Genomic DNA, 24,135 nt, shown 5'->3' with positions numbered 1-24,135 from the left:
CCACCTGCTTTGAGTCTACAACCAAGAGCATCCCTAACTCAGCCTGCCCTGGAAAGGTACGTCAGCCCCCGATCCACACAAACAGCTGAGGAAAAAAAGAAAAAGCGATCTAAAAAGCAAGAGTGTGAAGATACTTGTTGTGGAAAGAATGGCATATATACTGAAGAGGAAGTAATAAGAACTGTATTTCCCTTGCCAGTGTCTGCTAATTAGTAATAGTAATAAATAATGATCATCATGCTATTAAGCTCATGTGCAGGCACCATATTAAGTACTTTACATACAGTGTATCACTGAATCCTTGCAACAACCATTTGAGGTATCCTGATCCCCATTTTATAGGTGGGAAAGTAGAGGGGCAGGAAGGTTAAGTATCACAAGATAAACCAGCTTGTCAGTGGCTAGGTTCATGAGTGTAGCTCCCTATGCCAGTCTGGGAAACACAACTCAGAGGATACAACAGCCAAGGCATCTTCATTCCAAAAGTAGCTCACCATTGGCCCAAGATGCACCATAGTGTGCCCTCAGACTCCCAAACTCTGCCATTCTAACTTGATTCTCCTGTTTGCTATAACCTGCAGATCAGAGTGCAACTTCCACTATTAATCTTCTCTAGGAAACCACAGCACAAGGTCCCCACACAAAACTGACAAGTGAGCAAGAGAATCCAGACCTGCCTCCTGGGTTCTAGGTGCCAGCATCTCCTTGGGAAGCGGTACGTTGAATAGAAGTTCTTATCGCCAAAGCTCACGCATGCCAAACTCTGCAGCGAACACGTCTCCATGGATCGCCCACGACACAGGCTCACCAGTGACTTCCCTGAGAATCCGCTTTCCTGGATCCCCAAGCCTTTCCCTAGGAGGCACGTGCTTTCCAGTGTGCCCACCAGGGGGCATCCGCGCCCTTCTACCTTCTGCCCTGGGGCTGGGATGGGCAGACAGTGTCGGGCGCCTGCTACTGGGCTCAATCACCCAGGAGCCACATTTCCTAAACTGGTTATTTTTGTGACTGCCCTGATTTTCTTCATATCCACACCACTATTATTTACACAATATTTTTCTTGGTCATTTCACGTTTTAAGAAACCTAAGTGTATTTTTTAAAAGAAAAAATGTCCTCTTTGCTGAAGGTTTTCCTGGCTCCCCTTGCTACATGGATTTCTTGCATTCTGAGGGCTGCTAGGTAGGGCGTGGGGAGGAAAGTACAGGCCCCACTGAAGCTACAATTGGGGGTCTCGAGAACTGGGTCCAGGCCATCACTGGGCAAAGATGGGTGAGGCTTTATCCTATGGATTAGAGCCTTGCCCTTCAGAGCCCAACAGTGAAAGGATCAGAGTAATGAGTACAGAAATCTCTGCCTTCCTTGTGGCATGCCCAATCCCATGACACAAGAGGAGCCTCTCTCTTGTCCCTCCCCAGCCTGAGGGAGAGGGAGAGGATTACCTTTCAGGCAGACAAGAGGGTGGGACTTGGGTGCAGGTCCAGGGATAGCTGCAGGTGACAGGTGTGCAGAGTCTTTGGGAAAGGGCAAGGATTTCCCTTGCAAAATCCATTCAAACAGACCAAGAGGGAACCTGATCCCAGGGAGAGAAGGCCAGGGGCCCCAGAAGGGCCCCCAGAGGGGCACAGGGCTGGAAGGAGGGTGGGGTGGAGAGATGAGAGACAGAAGGCTTGGAGGGAGGGGACAGATGGATGAGTCCTGATGGCAGAGGGCATGAAAGCATGGAGGAGTTCCAGAGCTCTTCCACAGGCTGTCAGGTCTCGTTACAGGATCCACCCTACTGGTCTTGGAATTGCTTATCTGCGGGGTATTTTTGTCCTAGGAAATCCCCCTAGCTCCAGCCTTCAGGGGCCCCTGTTCTCCTGCTCTGGCCCAGACTGGCCAGCAGAGGCAGTTATAGGGCATGGGTGAGGGTCACGTAGTTGGGCCCTAGGGCAGAAAGGCAGGCCCCAAGAGGGGAAGGAAGTCCTAGGCTGAGCTCTCTGCTCCCCCAGCTAAGGTAAAAAGGGTGATAAAGAGGAGCAGGTTAGGCAAGAGGAAGTGGCTGGCTGATTAAGGCTGGGACTGAGCTCCCTGAGCCTGGTCAGTGTTGGGTTCAGGTGCCCTGAGAAGGCAGCCAGAGTTGAGGCTTCTCTAAGTGGCCTCCTGCTCCCTGTGTTCTCACCCAGGGCCCTGGGCATAGAGCAGAGGAGACAGCTTGGCAAAGGAGTGCAGGGGAGGCTGGTGGCCAAGGGTTACTGTGTGTGGAGTAATGTCTGGTCTGTGGCGGTTCCAGGCCTCCGCCAGGCCCACAGGGCCAAGAGGAATCATGCATGGCAGCAGGTGAGAGGCGTGATTGCCTCACTGTACCTCATTTCCATGGGAGGAAGCATTGAGAAAGAAGAGCTGGGTGTTCAGCAAACTTTGCTTATTCAAAACGCCCCAGCTGGGCCCTCCTCACCTTCAACTCCCCTGTCCAGAGTGGTCCCAGCCTCCTCAGCCTCTGGAAGAGACTCCTATTCTTTAGAGTCCACCTCTGGGGCAGTCCCTTCCCCTGGGGAGCTCCTTGCACCCTCCCCTCAGGCCCAGCCTGGGCGACAGCATCCCCATGTGGCCCCCATATTGTTCTTTCTCCAGCCCTTCAGCTTCATCTGACCAGAGATCACCCCTGGGGCTGAACTCCCACCCTGCCTGCCTACCCCAGCTCCAAGGTGACCAGGCCTCAGGCCTCAGGACCCGCCCCTCAGTCCTGAAGAGCACAGAAAAGGAAGCCCTGAGCAGGAAGTGCTGAGGCACAAGGGGTGAGGGCGGGGGCTTTGCGGAGGGAGCCTAACCTCCCCGACACAGGCAGTGACCACAGCCCCCCACTGAAGGCAGGTGGGAGGAGCCTGATTTAAAAGGCAGATGGGCCTCTGGCCAAAGCCCTGGGCTCCGCTGGCCACTGGCAGCCGTGGGCTAGAAGAGTGTCCAGACTTCCGGGCCCTCGGCGGGTGCCATGTGAGCCCGCTTGGCTCTCCTCCAGCCGCCCTCCTTCCTTCCTCCGCCTGTCCAGCCTCTCCAGAGAGGGCCGCGTAGCACCATGTCTCTGCTCAGCCCTGTCCTGCTGCCCCCCAAGGTGGAGGCTTATCTGAGCCAAGGGGAGCGCTTCATCAAATGGGACGATGTGAGTGGGGCAGGGGTGTGGGCTGCTGGGGCACTGGGGTGGTGGGGGCCCTGCTGTTAGGGGGTGCTGGGTTGGTTTATGTCTGCTGGGACCAGGCGCCTGTGAGGCTTGGCCAGGCAGCTGATACAACAGCCTGGATAAACAAACCTGGGGGTGGGGGGTGTGCCCCTGACTGCACGTCCCTGGACTGCTGGGGCTCGGGCTCTGCGTCTGGATGGGACAAGAGGATGAGCTGCCTGCGTGGTCACAGAAGGGAATTTCTTTGGGTTTGGGTCTGTGGTCCCCCAAACCACCAAGACAAGGGTAGGGGGATCCTGATCTCAGCATTAGTGGGAGGAAAGTGCCCTGGAGTTGTGACAGTGCCAGAAGGTCCCTAACTCCTAGCACAGATGCCCCCACTCTTGCTCTTCCCCATAGGGCTCTGCCCTAGCCCAGGGAGGTCCCACTCTCCCCTGAGCTGCTGTGGGGTGGCCAGAAAAGGTGGGGGAACCCTAAGTGAGAGCTGGAGGCCTCTGCTCCCGGGCCTAGGAAGGAACTGATTGACTTCTGCTTCTGCTAGCTTCTTTCAGCTGAGCTCCCAGCCACCCGTCTGTCTGCAAGGAAACGGGGAAGCTGCTGTTTTGCTCTGTACCTCTCTGTCTCTACTGTCTGTTCCTTCTCAGACTGGGGCCTGCTTCCCAGACTCTGGTCCTCCTCACTCCTGAAAATGTTGTTTTGTGATAAGTCAGGGATTCTCTTGGGCAGGGAAATGAGCCATCTAAGGCCTTTTGTGAGGCTGCATTAACGGAATCACAGTGGGCTGGTCCCAGCAAGGGAATTGGAAGTCTCTGGGGGAGAGGAGGTCTTTAGGGCTGCCCATCCTCCTTCCAGGTGGTATGAGGGAATTCTGGGTCTGTGAGTTAAGGCACCCTGGGGCTCTTGGCCATTCTGGGCTGCACGAGGCTGAGTAATGTGGTTGCCATGACTATGGGTAGGAGGCCCCTGGTTAGACGCTTTCTGCTTCCCTAGGAGTGGTGTGGGCGATGTGGCATGGTGGTGACATGTCCCAGGAGAGTGTGGAAGGAGGGAAGTGGCTCAGAATGAAAAATGAAGTGGCCTCTCTCAGTTCCTCTGGGAAGTGTGTGTAACCTGATTGGATGGAGGGTCATTAGGGGTGGGGGCATGCTGTATGGCTTTCTGTGCAGGCCAGTACCTGTGTAGTTGGTTGCCCCACTCCCCACCCTGAGACAGGGCACGGCATGTCCTGAGAATCCTGACCTCCAGGAGCAGGAAGCTCCTAAGCCTTGTCATGGGGCACATGTACCCTTGAGACAGGGCTCTGCTCAGAATCGCTTTGCCCAGTTGGCAGATGATGTGGGTATGTCATGTCATGTTGAATAAGCACAATGCAAAAGATGTCACCAACTCCCAGCTTAATTTTGCCTCCCATGGTCCCTTTACAACATATTTGGTGGGAGAAGCTCTCCTGCCCATGGAAGGAAACTCAGCCAGTCACAAGACATTCCATTTGCTCTTGGGTCATAGACAATCATGCTATGGTCATCTTACCTCATGAAACCCAGTCTTATTTCAGAAGCCAGTTATAATTCAAAGCTCAAATCTTATGGCACCTTCTGCCCTCCTCCTTTTAGGAATGGTTTTAGGCAGGCTATAGGTGCTCTGCAAAGGCCTGCAGCAGGGTTCCCTGATCTTCCTCCAAGGCCTCCCCACCATGGGGTGTGGGGAGGGAGGTGGGGGGGGGTACCAAGTTCCGAACTGAACAGTTGCTATCACCAACTGCCTCATGCTTTCAGAGGTTGGTAGAAGGTTAGGCTTATTCTTTCTCTGGTGGACATTTTTGATGATTCTCCTTAAAGTGGGGAGAGCCTCCCCCACTGAGCTAGTGATCCCTTACATAAGGATCCTTCTTCCATCTCTGTTTCAGAAGGTCACTCAAAATTATTTCTTCAGCCCCTTGAAATCCATTTATGACCTTCAATTTCCTGTGGCTTTGGACTCTTTCTTTCTCATAGGCCCACTCTGGACCCCAGCACATACTCTTGTGTTCACTGCCTGAAGGGAACCTGGGATTTGGCCTCATCTAGCACAACCAGGGTCTCAGTACCTCTGACACCCAGTTTCCTGGGCAAGAGTCAGACCCCGGTCTACTTTGCCCCACAACTGCAGGGGTGACCAAAGCTTTCTAAGTACAGTTGAAATCCCTCACTAGGCTTAAAGTGAGGGGCCAGGGGGCCCCTGGGTGGCTCAGATGGGTGGGCATCTGACTGTTGATTTTGGCTCAGGTCATCATCTCAGTATCTTGAGATGGAGCCCCAGGTAGGACTCCACATTCAGTGGGGAGTCTGCTTCTCTCCTCCCTCTGCTCCTCCCCCTGCTTGCACTCACATGCACATACTCAAGCTCTCTCATAAATAAAGAAATAAATAAATCTTTAAAAAAAAAAGTGAGGGGTCAGGCACTGCCAACCCTTCCTTGAGGAAGAAAGGGAGTGGAGCTCCAACACTGCTTTCTCCAAAATTAGCCTCCTCACAAAGTGTTTTTTGTCCCATACTCTAACTATCCCTGGCCTGAGAACCTTTCTTTTGACCATTTCCTTTGTAAATTCTGCACTTGGTCTGGTTTGTGTGCAGCAACTACCATGCCTCGTTGGAAACTTCAATTTTATGATCTTGTTTTATATGCATATGAAGACCATCAGAATGAAAGATAGCCTCTGCTCTGTGAGTGGAACAAGAATTTAGAAGCGAGTTCGTTGATCATTCACTGATTTCTTCAGCAAACATGGAGCACTGAGCTCATGGTCTAGCATATAAGCTTATGGTCCAGCTTATGCTACAGCACAGGCTTGTTTCTCTGGAGTCTATAAGCCCTTGGGGGTTTTCCGGATGGGCTCCTTGCTGTGCAAACCACATACACACTGTTGTAGCATGTTTCAGGGAAAGCTTTTCAGAAGAGGAGAGACTTGCTCTTTGAAGGTATTTCAGGCAGGGGAGAGTGGGATTCTTAGGCTCGGAGGTGGGAATGAGCTTGGTGCCTATGGGACACTTGGATGGGTTGGCTGGGGAGTGGTTTGTGGAGGGGAGGATGGGGCACGTGGGAAGCTAGATAGCAGGTGCATTGTATAAGGCCTGGATGCACAGGAGTTGGGCTCTTAGCTCTCACCTTGCTGGTCAGTTTTCCGGGGTGGTGGCACTCTTGTCTTGCCAAGAGACATTCTACCCCTTTGGCTAAGCTGTGGCCCTTGAAAACAGGGAGAGGTGGGGACCAAGACCCTCTTTGGGGTCTAGAGGGAGAACCTCTGTTTGGGGTTTCAGAGGAGAAGCCTCCTCTCTTTCAGAAATTCTGTCTCTAATTCTCTACTCCTCCCCAACCCTGATTTGGAGGTTTTAAGGCTTGTGCCTAACCCATAGCTCTGGAGAACAAAGAATACACCTGCAGATTCCCTGGCCAGCCACCTCCCAGGGAGATGGTGAGCTCTGAAACCCCTGGCCTAGCCTGGGCCAGGGAAGTTTGGTCTGAAGTCTCAGCGCAGAGAGCTGACCCCTTCTATCTTTTTTTTTTTTTTTTCCGTTTATTTGTCTTTTTTGTTTGTTTGTTTGTTTGTTTTTCTTTTGACCACCTCTGTCCATAGGAAACCACGATAGCTTCTCCGGTTATCCTTCGTGTGGATCCCAAGGGCTACTACTTATATTGGACATATCAGAGTAAGGTGAGGCAGCCCCTACTTACCACAGCCTGGAGCTCCTGCTGATCCACTGAATGAGAGCAGCCTTTTGATAGTGCAGAGGTGGAGGTGTAAATGCCTGTGGAGTAGGGAATGACCTGGAGGGGTGGTTCTGGGGGCTTTCCTGTGGGCGGCAGCTATTTGCCTTGGGAGGGAGGATGCTTGCATCCCTTGGGGAGAGAGAGGAAAAAGCACTGCCACTGGAAGCTGATTCTCTACCTGTGGTACTGGGAAACGTGAAGGCTCAGAGAGATCAAGAAGGGTCTCAGCACCTGGATACAGGGAAGGGAAGGGGAACTTGGGGAGAGTCCAGGATAGTGAGGGCAAGACCACAGGCCACAGCTCCTGAGTGGCCAGGGGAGGGATGGACAGAGGAAGGGAACAGGTTCACCACGAATAGGGAGAACCTGATGGGGGGAAGGGAAGGTTGGGGTCCAGGCTACCCCAGGTAGTGCTGGCATCTACAGAAGGCAGTTGGCCAAGATGTGAAGGGGTGCTGGAAGTTCCCTCTTCTCTCCTCTTCATTTTTGGTTGACTTTTCTCATCCCTTCTTTGCTCCTGCTGGGCACCCTCCAGGAGACGGAGTTTCTAGATATCACCAGCATCAGGGATACCCGCTTTGGGAAGTTTGCCAAGATACCCAAGGTAGGTAGGCCCAGTGGCAGCCCAGGCTCAGCACAGGCACAAGCTCCATGGGGAGGGCAGAAGTCCCTGTGGAGGTGGGGAGCCTGATCTCTGGAGCGAGGGGAAGCTTTCCCAGGCTGGGCAATAGGGCCTTCTCCCTGAGTTGAGGAAGGGATGTGGCTGCTCCTGAGCTTGTCAGAGCTCTTGGTACCAGGAAACCATGAACAGAGATATCATGTGTCCAGGTCCTGCCCGGAGAGCACCCCAGACAATCTGAGAGTGTTGCTTGTGCACATCCCCCACCCCATCTCGTTTGCTTCTATTTGTCTAATGCTGGTAGGAAAACTAGAGGAAGGGATTGATGGGAAGCAGGATTCCATGAGACTGGAAGCTAAGAATCCATTTTCAAATGAAAAATGGCAAACAAAATACAAAGAACTCTCAGGCTGCATGCTGGGTTAATCTCTTCCTGTGGGCCCTCCATCCCCACTTCAGCCCCTGGACTCAGGGGTGGGAAGATGCTGAGGCCTGTGGCTCCCCACTCCCATGTGGATGGGATTCCCCCTAGGTGGCCACAGTTCTAGTGCAGTGGGGAGGGACAGGGCAAGCCACAGTGGGCAGGAATTGGGGCACACTTCTGATACTATGTCACCGCTTGCTGCAGAGCCAGAAGCTCCGAGAGGTCTTCAACATGGACTTTCCTGACAACAACTTCCTGCTAAAGACACTCACCGTGGTATCTGGCCCTGACATGGTGGACCTCACCTTCCACAACTTTGTCTCCTACAAGGAGAATGTGGGCAAGGTACACCTGGGGCGCAGGGCCTGCGGCTGGGCTCCTGGGGTAGCCTGGGCTTCCAACGGGACAGGCCTGGGCTGCAGGGGGCGGGGGCACCTGAGTGCTCAAGGGTCTGACTGCCATGCTCCGGGGTCCTGCAGAACTGGGCTGAAGACGTGCTGGCTCTGGCCAAGCACCCACTGACGGCCAATGCTTCCCGCAGCACCTTCTTGGACAAAATGTAAGTGCCTGCCTGCCCAGTCTTAGGGTGCGGGGCTCAGTGTGCCAGCCTCGGGGCCTTAACAAGCTGCTTTCGGCCCTCACCAGCCTGGTGAAACTCAAGATGCAGCTCAACCCCGAAGGGAAGATTCCTGTGAAAAAGTGAGTTTTGTTAACTCTCTTCCTGCACTTCCATCCAGCTCCTCAAAGCCTTCCCTCTCTGGGTCTGACTCCTCTGTCTGCCTGGTGGCTTTCTCTGCTCCTTCAGTTTTTTCCAGATGTTTCCTGCTGACCGCAAGCGGGTAGAAGCTGCCCTCAGTGCCTGCCACCTCCCAAAAGGCAAGGTGAGTGGTTCTCCTGGCTTGGCTCACCCCCTCATCTGAGCTGGCTGGGACAAAAGGCCAGCGTGGCCAGGCCCAGTTAGGGGCGGGGGGCAGGAATGATAGCACAGCACGGCCAACAGCCTAAAAAGCCAGTTAACCCTTGAGCACTGGTTTCTGATACTAGGCACAGAGATAGATCCAGGGGGGTGGGGATGAGGTGCCTGAGTCCAGAACAGGTTGGTCTATACCACCTACTTCTACTCCCTGGGAGGCAGTGGATGGTGGACTGTGTTTAGGGCAAGCAGCCAGGATGGGTGCATGCTCATTGTGGTGGTCTTGGAATGAAAGCTGAGAGTGAATGTTCTGGCCTAGAGGAGCAAGATAAGGTCAGCAGGGATGGAGGCAACCTCCAGGGATCTGAAATGTGGGGAAGGGGTTCGTTCTGCAGAACGTGTGTGGGATGTTGCCTCTGACCAAGAGTAGAAGCTGCCAGGACATAGCCTTTAGCTCAACACATGAAAACATGATTTTCCCCCCTCTGATTAAGTAATTTTTTAAAAGATTTTATTTATTTACTCATGAGAGACACACACACACAGAGGCAGAGACACAGGCAGAGGGAGAAGCAGGCTCCATGCAAGGAGCTCGATATGGGACTTGATCCCGGGTCTCCAGGATCATGACCTGAGTGAAGGCAGACGCTCAACCACTGAGCCACCGAGGCATCCCTGATTAAGTAATTTTTATTTTATTTTATTCTTTTGATTAAGTAATTTTTAATGAGAAGTTGTATGTAGGGTCATCCGCAAGGGGCTTTATACAGATCACGAAAAGGAGCCCTCTGGGTAGATGCAGCCCCAAGCCCAGTGTTTGTGCCAGGCTAGGAGAGTGGATCTCAGACCCTTGCGTCCCCTTGGCCAGAGCTTTCCTATAGGGCACCACCTGCACCTCATGGAGTTTTGTCTCCTGATAAGAATTGGTAATGTAATAAGTAAATAAAAGTCAGACCTCATTGGTCACCTGTTCACATGGGCCCTGGGAAGACTACTCCCCCTCAAGTCACGGCTCAACGGAGCTGGTGACTCCTTGATGCCATCAGTCACAGGAATGCAAGTGTGGGGCTGGAAAGAGGGTAGGAATGGGCTCCTGTCTCCTGAGCTCCCACCCTGGCCAAATCCTCATTGTTGGCTCTCCTTATGTCCCAGGAGGAGTCATTGAACCATCTTTGCTTGGAGCAGATGGGTCTAAGACCCAGTCTTAGGGAGGTACAATCTGGCTCTCTTGTTCAGACTCTGCTCCAGATAAAGACTGATGTTGACCTTCAGTATGATCCTGGAAGACGTTTAATGGGTTTTTCTGGGATGGAACACAAAGGCACAGAATCCCTGGAGACCACTAATCTACTGGCAGTTTCTATTTCTATAAAGTTGCCTAATCTGGACATCATATAATATGTGACCTTTGACATCAGGCTTCAGTCATTTAGCATAAGGGTTTCAAGGTTCTTCCATTTTGTAGCACTTATTAGCACTTTGCGCCTTTTTACTGTTGAGTAATATCCCAATGTTCAGGTATACCACCTTTTGCTTCTGTGTCCATCAGCTAATAACATCTGGGTTGTTTCCACTTTTTGGCATTTTGAATAATACCACTACAAGCCTTGTGTACAAGCCTTGTGTACATATGTTTTCATTCTCTACACCTAGAGGTAGACTATTTAGGTCATGTGGCAACTCTGTATTTAAAATTTTTGAGGAATTGCCAAACTGTTTTCCAAAGTGACTGACCATTATACAATCATCCCAGCAATGTACGAAGTTTCCAGTGTCCTCACTGACACTTGTTATTGTCTGTCTTTTTAAAACTGGACTCGGGATCCCTGAGTGGTGCAGCCGGTTTGGCGCCTGCCTTTGGCCCAGGGCGCGATCCTGGAGACCCGGGATCGAATCCCACGTCGGGCTCCCCGTGCATGGAGCCTGCTTCTCCCTCTGCCTGTGTCTCTGCCTCTCTCTCTCTCTCTCTCTCTCTCTGTGACTATCATAAATAAATAAAAAAACTTTAAAAAAATAAAATAAAACTGGACTCATCCTATGGGAGTGAAGTGGTATCTCATTGTGGTTTTGATTTGCATTTATTTCCCAAATGACTAATGAGATTGAGCATCTTTTCATGTGTTTATCGGTCATTTGCATATCTTCTTTGAAGAAATGTCTATTCAAATCTCCTGCCTGTCTTTCCATTGGGTTATCTGCCTCTTTACTGTTGAATTGCCCCTTCCTGGATATTTGATTTGCAAATATTTTCCTTTATTTTGTGGATTATCTTTTCACTTTCTTGATGGTATCCTTCAAACATAAAAGTTTTTAATTTTTGAATGAAGTCCAGTTTATCTTATTTGTTGCTGTTCCTTATGCTGTTTAGGGTCTGCAGCTATTAGGGTTGAATTGCCTATTTATCCCTTTGGTTCTGTCAGTTTTAGCTTGTTCATCTGGGGGCTCTGCTGTTAGGTGCATTGTTTTTATTCAAGTTGCCTCTTTTGGAAAATTTATCCTCCACTGAAAGAAAGAAAGAAAGAAAGAAAGAAAGAAAGAAAGAAAAAGAAAGCAAGCAAGCCCACTGCTCTGGCAGCAGCACCGCTTGCTTCAAACCTCTCCTCCTCCCTGCTCTGGTCATTCCTAGTTCCAATCCTGCTCCAGCCAACAGACTAAGCCAGTGTCCAGGTTCAGGCGTGAGGCAAACCAGCTAAGCATGTGCTCTGCTCAGCAACCAGCATGTTGAAAAGTGGGTGCTCGGGAGTATACTTGATGCTGCTCTGCCTGCCCTGAGCCCTCCCTCTGACAGGCTCCCTTGCACAGGGCTGGGCCTCTTTGGAGGTTCTTAGCGCTGAGAAGGTGAGTGCAGGAATGATCATTCTGTCCCCCCAGAATGATGCCATCAATCCTGAGGACTTCCCAGAATCTGTCTACAAGAGTTTCCTCATGAACCTCTGTCCTCGGCCAGAAATAGACGAGATCTTCACTTCTTAGTGAGCTTCCTCGGCTGGGCTGGGCATGGGGAAGGGCTAGTGGCTAAAATCCCACTTGCCATGCTGGGGATTAGATGGCTTCTCTGGAGAAGGCAGTTGTCCGTGGTCCCCAGCCCAGGAGCTATAGACCTGTTCCCTCTCTGGCCTGCAGCCATGCCAAGGCCAAACCCTACATGACCAAGGAGCATCTGACCAAATTCATCAACCAGAAACAGAGGGACCCCCGTCTCAACTCCTTGCTGTTTCCACCTGCGCGGCCTGACCAGGTGCGGGGCCTCATCGACAAGTATGAACCCAGTGGCATCAACGTGCAGAGGGGTGAGGACTAGGGGAGCCCCTCCTCTCCATGGGCCTGACTCACTCTGCGGGGGCTGCGGTCCTGACAGCTGTCCCCTGCTCCCCAGGCCAGCTATCACCTGAGGGCATGGTGTGGTTTCTGTGTGGCCCAGAGAACAGCGTCCTGTCCCAGGACAAGCTTCTACTCCACCACGACATGACGCAGCCACTCAACCATTACTTCATCAACTCCTCACACAACACCTACCTGACAGGTGACCAGGGTGACCTCAATGGGACCTCTCCTCTTCTGGTGGCTGCTCCTCCTCCCTGAATCCATCCCTCACATGGCTTGCCCAGGGGCTGTGGAAGGACAGACTGTTGGAGCGGGCTGGGGCGAGCGGGACTGGCTTTGAGCGTGCCCCTGCCTCTCCCCTCCTCTCTGGCTCAGCCGGCCAGTTCTCTGGCCTCTCCTCGGCAGAGATGTACCGCCAGGTGCTGCTGGCTGGCTGCCGCTGTGTGGAGCTGGACTGCTGGAAGGGCAAGCCCCCTGACGAGGAGCCCATCATCACCCATGGCTTCACCATGACCACAGACATCTATTTCAAGGTAAGACTGGGTGTGTGGAAGCTGGTGGCAGTGGCACTATGTCAGGGCCCTGGGCTCAGGGATTGGGGGAGCGGGTGAAACAGAAAGGAGGGATGGTTGGAGGCCTCAGACCAGTGAGGGGACTAGAGGGGACCAGAGGAGACAGCAGTAACAGTGGCCCTCCAGTTCTATGTGTATTGAAATTGGGGAGTAGGGATCCCTGGGTGGCGCAGCGGTTTGGCGCCTGCCTTTGGCCCAGGGCGCGATCCTGGAGACCCGGGATCGAATCCCACGTTGGGCTCCCTGCATGGAGCCTGCTTCTCCCTCTGCCTGTGTCTCTGCCTCTCTCTCTCTGTGTGACTATCATAAATAAATAAAAATTAAAAAAATAAATAAATGAAATTGGGGAGTAGAGAGGGGAACCCCTGAGGGCAGGGTGAGAAATGTTGGATCTCTCCACCTGGGACCCCTTCTTTTCCAGGAAGCCATTGAAGCCATTGCAGAAAGTGCCTTTAAGACCTCCCCCTATCCTGTCATCCTGTCATTTGAAAACCATGTGGACTCGTGCGTATCACACCTGTTCAGCCTCATTCTCCCCTCTGCCCCCACCTCCTGCTTCCAGCTGCCCTCCCCCTGCCCTCCCTGATTGTAGTCATGCCCTCTGGCTCTCTCTTGGGTCTCGACACAAGCTCCTGGGCACCCCAGGTCCTCCTGCCTATGTCCCTGACCCAGGTCAGGGGCCCAAAAGGATGGACAAGAGGGGGGTGGAGCTGCTGGATCCTACCCCACTCCTGCTCCCTACAGACCCCGCCAACAGGCCAAGATGGCTGAGTACTGCCGGATGATGTTTGGGGATATGCTGCTCACAGAGCCCTTGGAAAAGTTCCCAGTGAGTGGACTTTGATGTGGCACATCTGGGCCTGCAGGCTGGGGGCCTGGAGCCGTGTGGGAGCCAAGTTAAGGAGGCAGATGTCCCTGAGGATGTTGGGATTTACCTGGGAGGACTGTGGGGCCAGGATCCTATTATTTACCATGTGTCAGACACTATGCTGGCCTTTGGGGGTATATTAATGACAAGGACACAGTCCCAGCCCCCCAAAAGGTTGCTTACTTTTAGTGGAGAGACAGACAAGTAACCGGGCCATTGCAATCAGTGGCTTCTATGGGAGTACTTGGGGATCAGAGAAGGATTCCTGGAGGAAGGGGTGACAAGCTGAAATCTGAGGGGAAACCGGATTTATCTTGGTGAGAGTAGGGAAAGGGCATTCTAGGCAGGTGAGGGAGATGAGTGTTGTCTGAGAAACTGGATAACTTGGGTCAGGCAGGAGCGCAGCACATGATGGGAAGACTCGTGGGAGGTGAGGCTGAAGAAGCGTGCAGGTCAGATGGAGCCTAGCTCGGTGTGAAGGAGCTGAGGCTTCACCCTGAAGGTGTGGACATGGTCCTGACCCTCTCCTCTCTCCCACAGCTGAAACCAGGCATCCCTCTGCCTAGCCCTGAGGATCTCCGAGGCAAGATCCTCATCAAGAACAAAAAGAACCAGTTTTCTGGCCCAGCAGCCCCCAGCAAGGAATCCGGTGGGGACGCTGAGGGCAACTGCCCACCTAATGCCTCTGTGGGTGAGGGCACAGGTGAGTCAGCCTGGGAGGGGAAGGGTCACAGTCGGGGAGCACCTAGAGGGGGAGAGAGGGGCTGGGCCCAGAGGGGATGTGTAGGGGCCCCAGTCCCAGCACTGATGGAGTGTGTGTGGCAGTGTGGCCTGGTGAGGAAGGGGAAGAGCTGGAGGAGGAAGAGGTGGAGGAAGAGGAGGAGGAGGAGTCGGGAAACCTGGATGAGGAAGAGATCAAGAAGATGCAGTCGGATGAGGTGTGTAGGCAGCCCCAAGCCCCTTCTGCTGTCTCCACTGCAGAGGCCCCAGGCGCGGGTGTGGGCCACCTCCCTGGGTTCTGTACTGCCCTCCCCTCTCCTCTCCAGGGCACGGCGGGCCTGGAGGTGACAGCCTACGAGGAGATGTCCAGCCTCGTGAATTACATCCAACCCACCAAATTCATCTCCTTCGAGCTCTCTGCCCGTGAGTGAGCTCGGGGTGGGGGAATGTTGTAAGCTGGCAGTTGTGCTCGATTCGGGAGAAGGCCCTTAAGAACTATGTCCTGACAGCTGAGCAGCTTGATGGGGGGGGGGGGCAAGGAGGAGGGGGTCCCCCCTTCCTTGGCCTCTGGGCCCTATCTATAAATAGCCGGCACAGGAGTCAGGCAAAGGGCTTAAGTGGCAGTGGCTCCCAGGTTCCCGGTGCTGTACTGAGGAACTTGGCACCAACCAGAATGCTCTGGACTGTGTCGGTGACAGCTCGGCCACTTATGCCAGGCCATCTCAGCCCTGTTGGCCTGGGGCTCCTGTAGCCTCCTACAGGTTCTGTGGCTCCCAGAGCTGAATGGTGTCTTGGGTTGGTCCAAGCCCAGGAGCCCCGGCCCCGCTGGGCATGAGAACTCCTGGGAAGGGCAACAGGCAGAGAAAACTGGCCAGTGCACATCTGCCCCTTGCACCCTTCCCTTTCTGTACACAGCCATGCTACTGACCTTCACCTCCTGACACACACACACTGCGCTCTTCCCATCTGTGCGTGCCCCTCCCAATGTGAATACCGCTTCCTACACATGCTTGTGCAGCGTATACCTCTACAACACTGACTCCTCATCCCTGCACCCACAGTCCGCAGCCCCACCTGTGCCCGCCCATGGCCTCTCTGACTCCGTGTCTACCTCCCAGCCCTACCCCCACCCCTCATGTTCAGCCATAGCTCATGTGCTCACTCTCTGCATATTACAGTGTGTTCCTAACGCCCTGGGCTCCTTTCCTCTGTGCCATCCAGGGCATGTGTCCCTCCCTCTCCAGGACCGTGGCACATGGCCCATCCCTGGGCATGTCTCCTGCACAGACCCTGACCTCCCAGCATGCCATGACTCACACAGATCTGCACACCAGCTTGGCCCCTTACACCCTTGAGCCTCAGTGGAAGTGCTAGGTTGGAGGGATCGCCGTTCTGGAGGGAGCCTCCCCAGAGGGAGGGCGGCCAGCCTGACGTGGACCCTCTGCCTTTTCTCGCCCACACAGAGAAGAACCGAAGTTATGTCATCTCGTCCTTCACAGAGCTCAAGGCTTATGACCTGCTCTCCAAGGCCTCAGTGAAGTTTGTGGAGTATCCTTGAGGCCTCCATAGCCAGGGTCCCGGATGGGGTGGAGGGATGGGGAAGGCCTGGGGACAGGGCTCACAGAGGGAGCTATGGGGTCCTCTTGGTGTGGGTGGCCTTGGGCCAGCTCCTAAACTCTGGAGCAGCTACAACAAGCGCCAGATGAGCCGCATTTACCCTAAGGGCACCCGCATGGACTCCTCCAACTACATGCCCCAGATGTTCTGGAATGCTGGTTGCCAGATGGTTGCCCTCAACTTCCAGACTATGGGTGAGGGTACTCCTAGGCCCCTAAGAACCTTCCCCTGCGCCCTGCCTCTCCCACCTTCACCTCATTCCTGGGGTGGGGGGTTGTCTTTAGAGCAGACCGGTGTCCTGATGTTCCTCTAGGCTGTGGGAGCCCGTGTGGGCATGTGAGCGGTTAGGGATATAAATGCATTAGCTCATGCCCATACGACTGCACGTGCACCAGTATGCACGTGAAGACGCCAGTGTGCTGGCTTGGGTTCTGGCTGCTTTGCCGGAATGGGCCTGTGGGAACCCCAGCCTCAACCCCCTCTGTGATCCTGGCCCAGTTGTGGCTTAGCTCCCACTAACTCCAGGTTGCAGAGCCTTCCTGAGAGATGAGACACCCTCAGGAAGGAGGCTGGGTCATGAGAGATCGTCATTCTCACAGTCCAGCCAAGCTCCCCATTCACAAGACAGGAGAGGCTGAGGGGTGTGGGAAATAGAGGCCGGGTGCAGACCTGGGGCTGCACCGTCCTCACTGTGTGCTCTTGTCCCTCCAGACCTGCCCATGCAGCAGAACATGGCGCTGTTCGAGTTCAATGGGCAGAGTGGTTACCTCCTCAAGCATGAGTTCATGCGCCGCCCAGACAAGCAGTTCAACCCCTTCTCGGTGGATCGCATTGACGTGGTGGTAGCCACCACCCTGTCCATTACGGCAAGGCCCTGGGGTGGACAAGTGGCTGCGAGGGCTGGGGTCGTGAGGAGAGAGACACGGGCGCTCTACTCCCGCACTCCCAACCCCCTCCCCTGATATCCTGAAAACTTCAGCCCAAGTCAGTTCGTGCAGTAGCAAGTTGCCTTGGAAACTGCCTCCTCCTCGGCACTGGAGGCTGCCTCTTGGTCCCCATGGAAACCAAGGGGAAGGGCTGAGGCTGGGGTGGGGGAGGGGAGAAGAATAGGCAGTGAGGGGCCTGCAGGAGCCCCAGGCCCTAGGGGAGGGGAGGGGAGGAGAGGGGAGGGCTCTATTCCTTCTTTGCTTAGGGAGTGAGGTGGGGAGGCCCACACCTCTTCCCTGAATGCTGGAAGCACCCAGTGGCCAAGGGCTTAGCTGTAACCCCTGCGCCACACAGCCTCAGCTGGATGGGGCTCTCCATAGTACCCAAGAATGGATGCTTCAGCTACAGGAGCTAGAGGCTCCAGGTGGGAGGGAAGAGCTTGGGTGGGAGAGCTGATGCCAGCCTCCCATGGGTCCCCACCCCCAGGTGATCTCTGGGCAGTTCCTGTCTGAACGCAGTGTGCGCACCTATGTGGAAGTAGAACTCTTTGGCCTTCCTGGGGACCCCAAGAGGCGCTATCGCACCAGGCTGTCACCCAGTGCCAACTCCATCAATCCTGTCTGGAAGGAAGAGCCTTTTGTCTTTGAGAAGGTGGGAAGCTAGGGCAGGGCAGGGGCTACGGTCCGGTCCGTCCCTACTTCTTGGCCTCTACTCACAGAAAAGAGGAACTAAAGAAAGGGACTTCCTTGATCCTCCTCCTCTCTCTACCCTTCTGATTTTTAAGAGTCCAAAATCCACATTTGTAGAAATTTACTTGGAGAGCAAGTTTTATGTGTGCATCCGTGTATATGTGTGTACATGCAAACGTGCATGTGTGTTCATCTTAAGACGAAAAGTAGAAATGTGAACTCCCAGTCCAGGGTACAGAGTCCTATGAACACCCAGTTTAGGGTACAGAGTCCCAGTCCAGAAGGTCTTTTGCCCTGACTGGATACTCATTGGTAAGGCTGTCAAGGGCTGTCTGCACCAGGACCCCCGAGCCCTGGGCTGCATAGCCAACCCTTCTCTCCCGTGTGGACCAGCCAAGGCATGAGCTAAGAGGATGCCTATGTGTGTGGCCTAGAGTGTGCCCTCTGTCCTCACCAAATCTGGTAACACCTGCCACGTTTTCACACTGATGCTAAGACTTCTGAAGCCAGGGAGGTGGGTAGCTTGGTCACCCTCTCCCCGTCCCAGCTTGTCCTGTCCCGAACTCTCCCTAGATCTTGATGCCTGAGCTGGCCTCTCTCAGGGTGGCTGTAATGGAGGAAGGCAACAAATTTCTTGGACACCGCATCATCCCCATTAATGCCCTGAATTCTGGTAAGGATGGAGTCCTTCTGTGCTGTTGCTAGCTGATCTGAGATGAAGGTCAGTGTTAGGAGGCTGTCCAGAGGGTAGAGCAGCTTTAGGGAGGTGGCCCTGAGAGCTTACCTAACCCTCTCATGTTAGCCTATGGAGTGTGGCAAGAATAGGAAACTGACAGAGGTAGGGCCTCTGCCCACCTAAGAGAATGTCTGTAATTTTCTGGAACTACTGGGGCAATTTCCCACGTAACTGATAAACTGGGCACTTAAAATGAGTGATGGGCTTATAACACATTCTCAGTTAATCCTAACAATAACCACATGAGGTAGACCCCATTCACTTCATTTCACAGCTAAGGAAAATCTCAGAGATTTAAAGTAAACTGCCCAAGGTCACACAACCAGGAAGGTGCAGAACCAGACTCAGACTCTGGCCTCTCAGATTCCAAAGTCAAAGGTCTTAAGTACCAGGCTGCTCTTGTGCAGCACTGGGTGGCGACAGGCATGGCTTACTGCCCACCTGTTATGCCCAACAGGCTACCACCATCTGTGCCTGCACAGCGAGAGCAACATGCCCCTTACCATGCCTGCGCTTTTTGTCTTCTTGGAGATGAAGGACTATGTACCTGACACCTGGGCAGGTAGGTGGCCCACAGTATGCTGGGACCTGGGAACCCAGGTCCATTCCCCCTCTCTCTCCGGAAGCCAGCCCCCAGAGTGGGGCAGGACAGCGTATCCTGCAATAGATGAGGATGGGGGAGGCTTCCTGGCACGGGACATACCAGGCCCTGTGATGCCCCTATGCACCCAGATCTCACCGTGGCTCTTGCCAATCCCATCAAGTTCTTCAGTGCCCACGATAAGAAGTCTGTGAAGCTCAAGGAAGCCATGGGAGCTCTGCCTGAGGTCTGTGTTACCTGGTCCAGTAGCTCTGCCCTCTCAGAGGGAAGATGAGGGAGGGGGCAGGGACCTAGGCTGAGAGACCAGACCGGGACAGAGCCCTTGGAGCCTTGTTCCTAATCCGCTCTCCCTACACAGAAACCCTTCCCCACTGGGAGTCCAGTTGCCGGCCAGGTCAATGGGCCATTGGCCCCAGTGAGCAACGGATCTGCAGGTATGCACTACAGGGTCCTCCCACGGACTGGAAGGGCCTCGACCTTTCCAGTGGTACCCACAGGACCGTCTCCCCAGAACAGACTTTCACCTGGGATGGGAGTGACTTTGCAGGAAGCCTTAGCGCTGGGAAAGTGTGCTGCAGGGGGCCCATAGTGCCACCTCCCCAGGGGGCGGGGAGGAGCCGGCCAGAACCTGGCACCCCAACCGCCCCCCCCACACCCACCTCCGGGCACCTGTCAGCCCACCCTGTGGCTCTTGCAGCAGCCCGGGCCAGGGCCGGGGAGGAGGCCGCCAAAGAAGCTGCGGGTAAGGCCTGGCGAGTCCGAGGGATCTTGGGAAGGAGCCCGGGGAGGGTCCGGGCCTCCTGGGGGGCTCCTTGGCGGCGGCGCACCTCACCCCGGCTCCGGCTCCGGCTCCGGCCTCCGCAGAGCCGCAGACCGCCAGCCCGGAGGAGCTGCAGGAGCTGAAGGGCGTCGTGAAGCTGCAGCGGCGGCACGAGAAGGAGCTCCGGGACCTGGAGCGGCGCGGCGCGCGGCGCCGGGAGGAGCTGCTGCAGAGGGGCGCGGCGCAGCTGGCCGGGCTGGGGCCGCCGGGCGCGGGGGGCTGCGGGGGCCGCAGGCTCGGCCCCGGGAAGGGCTCCCGCAAGAAGAGGTACGGGCGGCGGGCCCTCCGCGGCGCGGGCGGGGGGGGCCGGGGGCTCAGCGCCTGCCCGCACGTGGCCTCCGCAGGACTTCGCCCTGCGACGAGGCCGCCGGGGCCGCGCCCCAGGAGGACCGCGAGGGCCCCGAGGGCGCGGACGCGCGTGCGCGCGAGCTGAAGGACCGGCTGGAGCTGGAGTTGCTGCAGCAGGGCGAGGAGCAGTACGAGTGCATCCTGAAGCGCAAGGAGCAGCACGTGGCTGAGGTGCGGGGAGGGGGACCCCCGGGGACCCCAACCCAGCCAACGGCCCTCCCCCCTCCCCGGCAAACTCTGGGCAAAGGGCTTCTCCAGCTAAGTCTGTCCCTGCACTTGCACCCCCACCCCCACCCCCACCCCCACCCCCACCCCACAGCAAATCGCCAAGATGATGGAGCTGGCCAGAGAGAAGCAGGCTGCAGAGCTGAAGACCCTCAAGGAGACCTTGGAGACGTACGGACCATTGCCTCCCACCCATGCCTGACTCTCACCTCCCAGGAGGGCTCCGGCCCCACAGAACATCTTCCTGATACCTGTCTCTCTGCAGTGACACTAAAGAGATGAAGAAAAAGCTGGAAGCCAAGAGGCTGGAGCGGATTCAGGCCATGGTCAAAGTCACCTCAGACAAGATGGCTCAGGAAAGGTGAGCCCTGGAGGGAGGCCCAGGACTCAGACTGAAGGGTGGGTCTGAGCAGGGACCATTCCAGGTGGGAAGGGACCTCCCTGCAAGTGGATCCTGACTCGCTTTCCAGAGATGTGCCTGTCCCCTGGCTCTGGAAAGTTAATCCCATTTCTGTTGCCTCTGATCAGAGTGTCCTTTGGGAAAACACAGAAGCCATCACCCTTTGAGCAGAGAGGAGAATTTCAGGGAAAACCAGTCATACACACAGGGAGGTGAAACCTTGGGACACCAGCTTCCCCCCTGCCTGCCGTGAAGGACAGTGTGTTTTAGTGAGGAGTCCCTCTCCTCAGACAGCCCCTGGAGCTCCCAGTGGCCCCTCACCTCCTCCTTGGTTCCTTATGATTTATCCCGGCTAGCTGATTCTACCCCTATGGTGGAGTTCTCATTTTGTCTACACCCTGAAGAGACCTGGTCTTACCCAACCCTTTATAGGGGCCTCCTGCCCTCTCTGAAACTCTGATCACCCCAACAGGCTGAAGAGAGAGATTAACAACTCCCACATCCAGGAGGTGGTGCAAGTCATTAAGCAGGTGTGTAAGAGCTGAATCCTTCATACACACACACACTCAAACACACTTGCTCACACCCTACATAGGAGGGAAGGGGTGGCCCCAGGCCTTTACATTGCCTTTAGGAGGTGTGCAGTCAAGAGTGGTCCATGCAGCCAGGGATGGGAAGAGGCAATGAAGGGGAGGAGGAACCCCCAAGCTTTCCCAGGGTCCTGGTCTTTGTGTGGAGGTTAGAGTACCAGCCCAAAGGGATCTGTCTCAGGCCAGCTGCACTGGATGGAAGTGATAGGGACTAGCTGGCCAGGGAAGGATGGGATTGGTGTGGGTGGCTGGGAGGGAGGGGGCTTCCTGAAGCTCCAAGGTGTCAGAAGAGGAAGGAGAGCCCTGCTGAGAATGGACCTAAAGTTACCCTTGGAGTATTTTTTTTAAGATTTTATTTATTCATGAGATGCACAGAGAGAGGAAGAGACACAGGCAGAGCGAGAAGCAGGCTCCATGCAGGGAGCCCGATGTGGGACTCGATCCCAGGACTCTGGGATCATGACCTGAGCTGAAGGTAGACGCTCAACCACTGAGCCACCCAGGCGTTCCTCCGTGGGACTATTAACAATAAATTTATGTATTTTTTAAGATTTTATTTATTTATTCACAAGAGACAGAGAGAGGCAGGCAGAGACATAGAGAGAGAAGTAGGCTCCATGTGGGGAGCCTGTTGTGGGACTTGATCCCAGGACTCCAGGATCACACCCTGGGCCAAAGGCAGATGCTCAACCACTAAGCCACCCAGGCATCCCTTAACAATAAATTTAAAAGAACTGTTTGAAGGTTAACAAATTCACCCAAAGTCTTACAGCTGGTTACCTGGGATTGTAGCTGCATTCCAAGCCAGGCTGCCCGTCTGTGCTGCCCTGATTCCCTGCCTTTCACTCCTACCCAGATGACAGAGAGCCTGGAGAAGCACCAGGAGAAGCTGGAGGAGAAGCAGGCAGCCTGCTTGGAACAGATCCGGGAGATGGAAAAGCAGGTGACAGAGACTACCACCCTGGCGGCCAGCAGAGTTGGCCCACCCTTGGAGCCTCCAGTCGGGAGATGGGTGGGGGCAGGAAGGGGACTCAGCCCTCACTGGTGGGCTGCAGGCCCGGTTCCCAGGGGGTCCTGAGGCCCTTTAAGGGGAAGCAGCTCTACAGATCCCTCTGCTTGGTTGGCACACCGTTCCCTGAGAGGCTCCCCGATGGCCTCCACTACCCCTCACCTCCCACCTCGGTCTCCTGGGAGCTCTGAACACATGGGGCATCTCCTTGTTTGACTGTCCAGGGGAGGGAGAGTGGGCAGCTGGCCCCTCCTGAACCAGGCGGTGGTCTTGCTGTACCCACAGTTCCAGCAGGAGGCTCTGGCAGAGTACGAGGCCAGGATGAAGGGCTTGGAGGCCGAGGTGAAGGAGTCCGTGAGGGCCTGCCTTAGGGGCTGCTTCCCCTCTGAGGCCAAGGACATGCCTGAGAGGCCCTGTGAGGCCTTCCGGGAGCTGTGTGAGCAGGACCCACTCGCAGCAAAGGCAGGTGCCCAGGAGAGCCGCCTCTGATGCCCTCATCTCTCTGGGACATTCTGTAAGGACATTCACTCTTCTCTGGGATGTGGCTCCATACCCCCCCGAGGAGAGGCCCTGGCATTCGAAGGATGTGGGAAGCTGGGGCTCTCTTGGACTCCGGAGCCCCCTCCTCAACAGCCAGGCTAGAGGAGGAGGCAGGAAACAGGTAGCATCAGGGCAGGGGCCCATTTGAGGTTTAGAGGTCCTCTCCAATCTGACTTCCTACTCCTCATCCTTCTTCTCTGCCTCTGAATAAGTGTCACATATTTGTTGAGGGCAAAAGGATATGGACTGGAGGCAGGAAATGGGGTCCTGGCCTCACTCTACCTTCCCTAGTGTGCAACTAGGGGTGCCCCACTCTGGACTCTGTCCTCACCTGGAGGGCTAGGTCTAGCTGCCTGGAACCTCCATTCTAGCACCCCTAGTTCAAGCAGGATCAAACACCAAACCTTCCTGCTGTGAGGTCCCGTCTCAGACCTGTCCTGAGCTGGCCTCCTTGTCAGTTCCCTAATACAGAACCCGGCACTCTGTCCAAGCTTCCTGGGGACGGCTGCTTCCAGGATCCCAGGACGAGGTTGCTTCCCTGGCCTCCTGCCTGTGGGGGATGGGAGCCTGACCTGGAAAAGCTGCCTCAGCTGTCTGACCACTGAGAGGACTGGGCTTCTGGCTAGTAGGAGGGCTAAGGAAGGCCTTTGAGGCACTCTCCTAGGTCTGGTGGGGGGGGGCGGTGTTACTTCCTAGTATGTATCCCCACTCAGGCTGCTTTACAAGGTCAGCATCATTTTCTTTCCTGACTTTGAGATTTATTTATTTTTCTCTTTCTTACACCTACTAAAGAAGAGCCTTGTCCCAATGTTTCCTGCCTAAGCCTGACCTCTGTTCTACAGCTAAGAAATGGGGGGCAGGGGGTAGTATGCTCCTGAAATGAAATGGCCTGGGGAGAAAAAAAAAAAAAACCTGGCTGCTGAAGCCCAGGATGAGGTCCCTTCCAAAGCCCAGTGATGGCCCTGCTTCTGGGCATGAAGGGGATTCACTTCCTCTTCTGCCTACCCTGATGCCACAACCACTGGAAAATGAGGTCATCCCTCTTCTCCACCCCCCACCCATAAGTGGCCCTTCCTTGTCTCCACCCTCAGGGCTGCAGCAGAAGAGCCTAGTGCAAGGGGCCCCCCTCCCTCTTGGGAGCTGTGAACCTCCAGGCCACCTGGGCCCCTTTAGGCAGACTGAGAGTGGTCAGATTCTTAGGTGGTTATGGTTGAACCCAACACTTGCTCTAAAGGGGTTTGTGGACAGCTGTTCACTGCACCTATGGCCATAGCCCCAGATCCCAGA

General features: G+C 55.0%; 1 protein-coding gene across 7 annotated transcripts; it reads left to right on the top strand.

Moving 5' to 3' along the window:
• The first annotated feature begins 2,741 nt into the window (after positions 1–2,741).
• PLCB2 (phospholipase C beta 2) lies at positions 2,742–23,660 on the top strand. Of its 7 annotated transcripts, none has more exons than XM_072809549.1 (33): positions 2,742–3,141; positions 6,773–6,850; positions 7,442–7,510; positions 8,154–8,294; positions 8,429–8,508; positions 8,595–8,648; positions 8,755–8,830; positions 11,734–11,834; positions 11,986–12,152; positions 12,239–12,385; positions 12,562–12,719; positions 13,180–13,262; positions 13,503–13,587; positions 14,167–14,329; positions 14,452–14,564; positions 14,673–14,769; positions 15,810–15,894; positions 16,033–16,157; positions 16,675–16,829; positions 17,377–17,541; positions 18,153–18,252; positions 18,773–18,877; positions 19,048–19,142; positions 19,275–19,350; positions 19,617–19,658; positions 19,781–20,003; positions 20,081–20,255; positions 20,404–20,480; positions 20,575–20,670; positions 21,182–21,239; positions 22,156–22,242; positions 22,594–22,770; positions 23,307–23,660. In XM_072809549.1, the coding sequence occupies exons 1-33, from the start codon at positions 3,058–3,060 to the stop codon at positions 23,451–23,453; spliced, it is 3,684 nt and encodes a 1,227-aa protein (XP_072665650.1). In that variant the 5' UTR covers positions 2,742–3,057; the 3' UTR covers positions 23,454–23,660. The 7 variants fall into 7 exon arrangements, 6 of the variants coding, with proteins under 6 accessions (XP_072665650.1, XP_072665649.1, XP_072665648.1 ...); XM_072809548.1 differs by having other exon boundaries at positions 19,614–19,658; XM_072809547.1 differs by having other exon boundaries at positions 19,593–19,658.
• The last annotated feature ends 475 nt before the right edge of the window (positions 23,661–24,135 follow it).

The sequence above is a fragment of the Canis lupus genome, chromosome 32 (assembly GCF_048164855.1).
Source record: "Canis lupus baileyi chromosome 32, mCanLup2.hap1, whole genome shotgun sequence".
Taxonomy (NCBI): Eukaryota; Metazoa; Chordata; class Mammalia; order Carnivora; family Canidae; genus Canis; species Canis lupus.
The sequence above is the reverse complement of the archived record's forward strand: the minus strand, read 5'-3'. Positions and strand labels throughout refer to the sequence as shown.